At 56.1% G+C, this 1,878-nt stretch overlaps 1 protein-coding gene across 1 annotated transcript in view; it reads right to left on the bottom strand.

Annotated features, from left to right (window-relative positions):
• Positions 1 to 181: 181 nt before the first annotated feature.
• SELP (selectin P (granule membrane protein 140kDa, antigen CD62)) overlaps positions 182 to 1,878 on the bottom strand; it is a 6,181-nt gene continuing 4,484 nt past the window's right edge. Inside the window, 5 exon segments of the mRNA XM_009076181.1 lie at positions 182 to 236; positions 426 to 456; positions 855 to 974; positions 1,106 to 1,293; positions 1,520 to 1,703. Coding sequence (XP_009074429.1) covers positions 182 to 236; positions 426 to 456; positions 855 to 974; positions 1,106 to 1,293; positions 1,520 to 1,703 — 578 coding nt within the window.

Here is a 1,878-nt window from a genome sequence, read left to right as displayed (position 1 = left end):
CGGCACTGGGGACGCGCTGTGGTTCGGTCACGGGCAGGCTGGAAGCACAGGAGAGCCGGAGCTGCTGTTACCGCTTCAGGTCGCCCTTCCCCTCCCAAGGGGTGTCCTCGCACGGGAGGGGAGGATGACTGCCCAGGTGAAATGTGAACAGGGTGCTGCAGGTGTCTCGCCAGCACTGACCTCACAGGTTGGCATCGTAGGCTGCGTTGGTGAAGGTGCCCGGCGATCCTAGATCGCTGGAAGGCAAATACAAGGGTATCAGCTTGGAGAGTGCAGGAGTATGAAGGACAGGGGTCAGCCCCAAAGATGCTCTCACTGCATATAAAAGCTGCCTTAAGACAGGCAGATCAGGGTGACAGCAGGGTGACTGCAGGGCTGTGACAGGCACACGGCAGAGCCAACATCCTGCAGAGCACAGCTCTCACCTAGTGGGGTTCAGAAGCCTCTTCTTCTCCTCTGATACCAGTGTTGAAATGTCCATGGGGATCGAGCAGATAGAAAAGAAATAACCAGATCTGTTTAGTGAAGGTCATGAGAAGCTGCAGCAGCAGCATCTGAAATTGAATGGAGTTTGACAAGCATGGGATGGAGCAGGGAGGGGGCTGACGCATTGGCTGCTTTCTTCACAATGAAAGTGTTTATCTGGCTCTGCCATTCAAACCTGGCTGCTGACACTTTTAGATGGACAAACTGCCAAGGATCCATGCAACTTGCAGCAAATAAGACACGTGGATTAAGGCAGTCACACTGTTAAACTATTTTGATCATCCCACCTTCCTCTGGGACTGTAAACACCTTCCTTCCCTGAGAGCCCTGGCCAAAGCTATGGTGGGCTGTAGAAGGCATTTCCATACCTCTCTCACTGAGCCGCTTGACAAGGAGGGCAATGAGACCCCCAGACAGCACAACACCAGCTACTGCCAGGGCTGTGCCACTGCTGTAAGCCAGGACTTCCTTTAAGAAGGCACCATCCTCTGAAACAGATCCACAGACCCACAGGTTAGAAAGCTGTCAGGACTTCATAGCCCCTCGTGTGCCCTCTGCAGTGGGGGCTTGCAGAAAGCTGGGCTTCCCCAGTGCTAGTGGAGCAAGGGTCCCACTGTACCTGCACAGACTGGGGGATGACTGGTCCAGTTTCCTGTAGCCTCGCACCAGAGCACCTCTGCTCCCATCCGAACAAACCCCTCCTCACAGGAGAAGGTGCACGTGGAGTTGTAGGTGAAGTTCCCATGCACGTGAGAGCAGCTCAGCTGGCCTCTGCTGGGGGGGTCCAGCACTGGACAGCTGATGGCTGGAGACAGAGCACAGTGGTGGCATCAATAGGACAGGACTGATGGTAGTGGGATGGGGACATGTGGGCTGGGAAGCCAGGGGATGAGCCTTCATGGACTGGGGTGCTGGGGAAAGCAGTCTGCTATGACAGAGCACTCCCAGACGCGTCAGATCATGAGATCTACCTTTGCATTGTGGGGTGTCCCCAGGGAGCACGCCCAGACGCGTCAGATCATGAGATCTCCCTTTGCATTGTGGGGTGTCCCCAGTCCAGGTCCCCATGGCCGTGCACTCAATGCTCTCTGGCCCCATCAGCACAAACCCCATCTGGCAGGAGAAGGCACACGTGGAGCCAAAGGTGAAGTCTCCATAGGGGTGGGAGCATGCAGCCTGGCCCATCTTGGGGGTGGTCAGTGCTGAGCATTTGATGGCTGTAAGGGTAAAGAGGCACACCTCAGAAAGGAGCCTGGGAGGTTACACTTTCGGGACAAAGAGGCTGGGGAACGTCCTAGTGTCACCCCAGGACCAATGACACGTTGCACTCTAGCAGCAGCTCTACCTTCACAGCGTGTTGCATCCCCTGTCCATGTCCCTGTGGCTGGGCCC

The sequence above is a fragment of the Acanthisitta chloris genome, unplaced genomic scaffold, assembly GCF_000695815.1.
Source record: "Acanthisitta chloris isolate BGI_N310 unplaced genomic scaffold, ASM69581v1 scaffold12856, whole genome shotgun sequence".
Taxonomy (NCBI): Eukaryota; Metazoa; Chordata; class Aves; order Passeriformes; family Acanthisittidae; genus Acanthisitta; species Acanthisitta chloris.
This window is presented reverse-complemented; position numbering and strand designations above follow the sequence as displayed.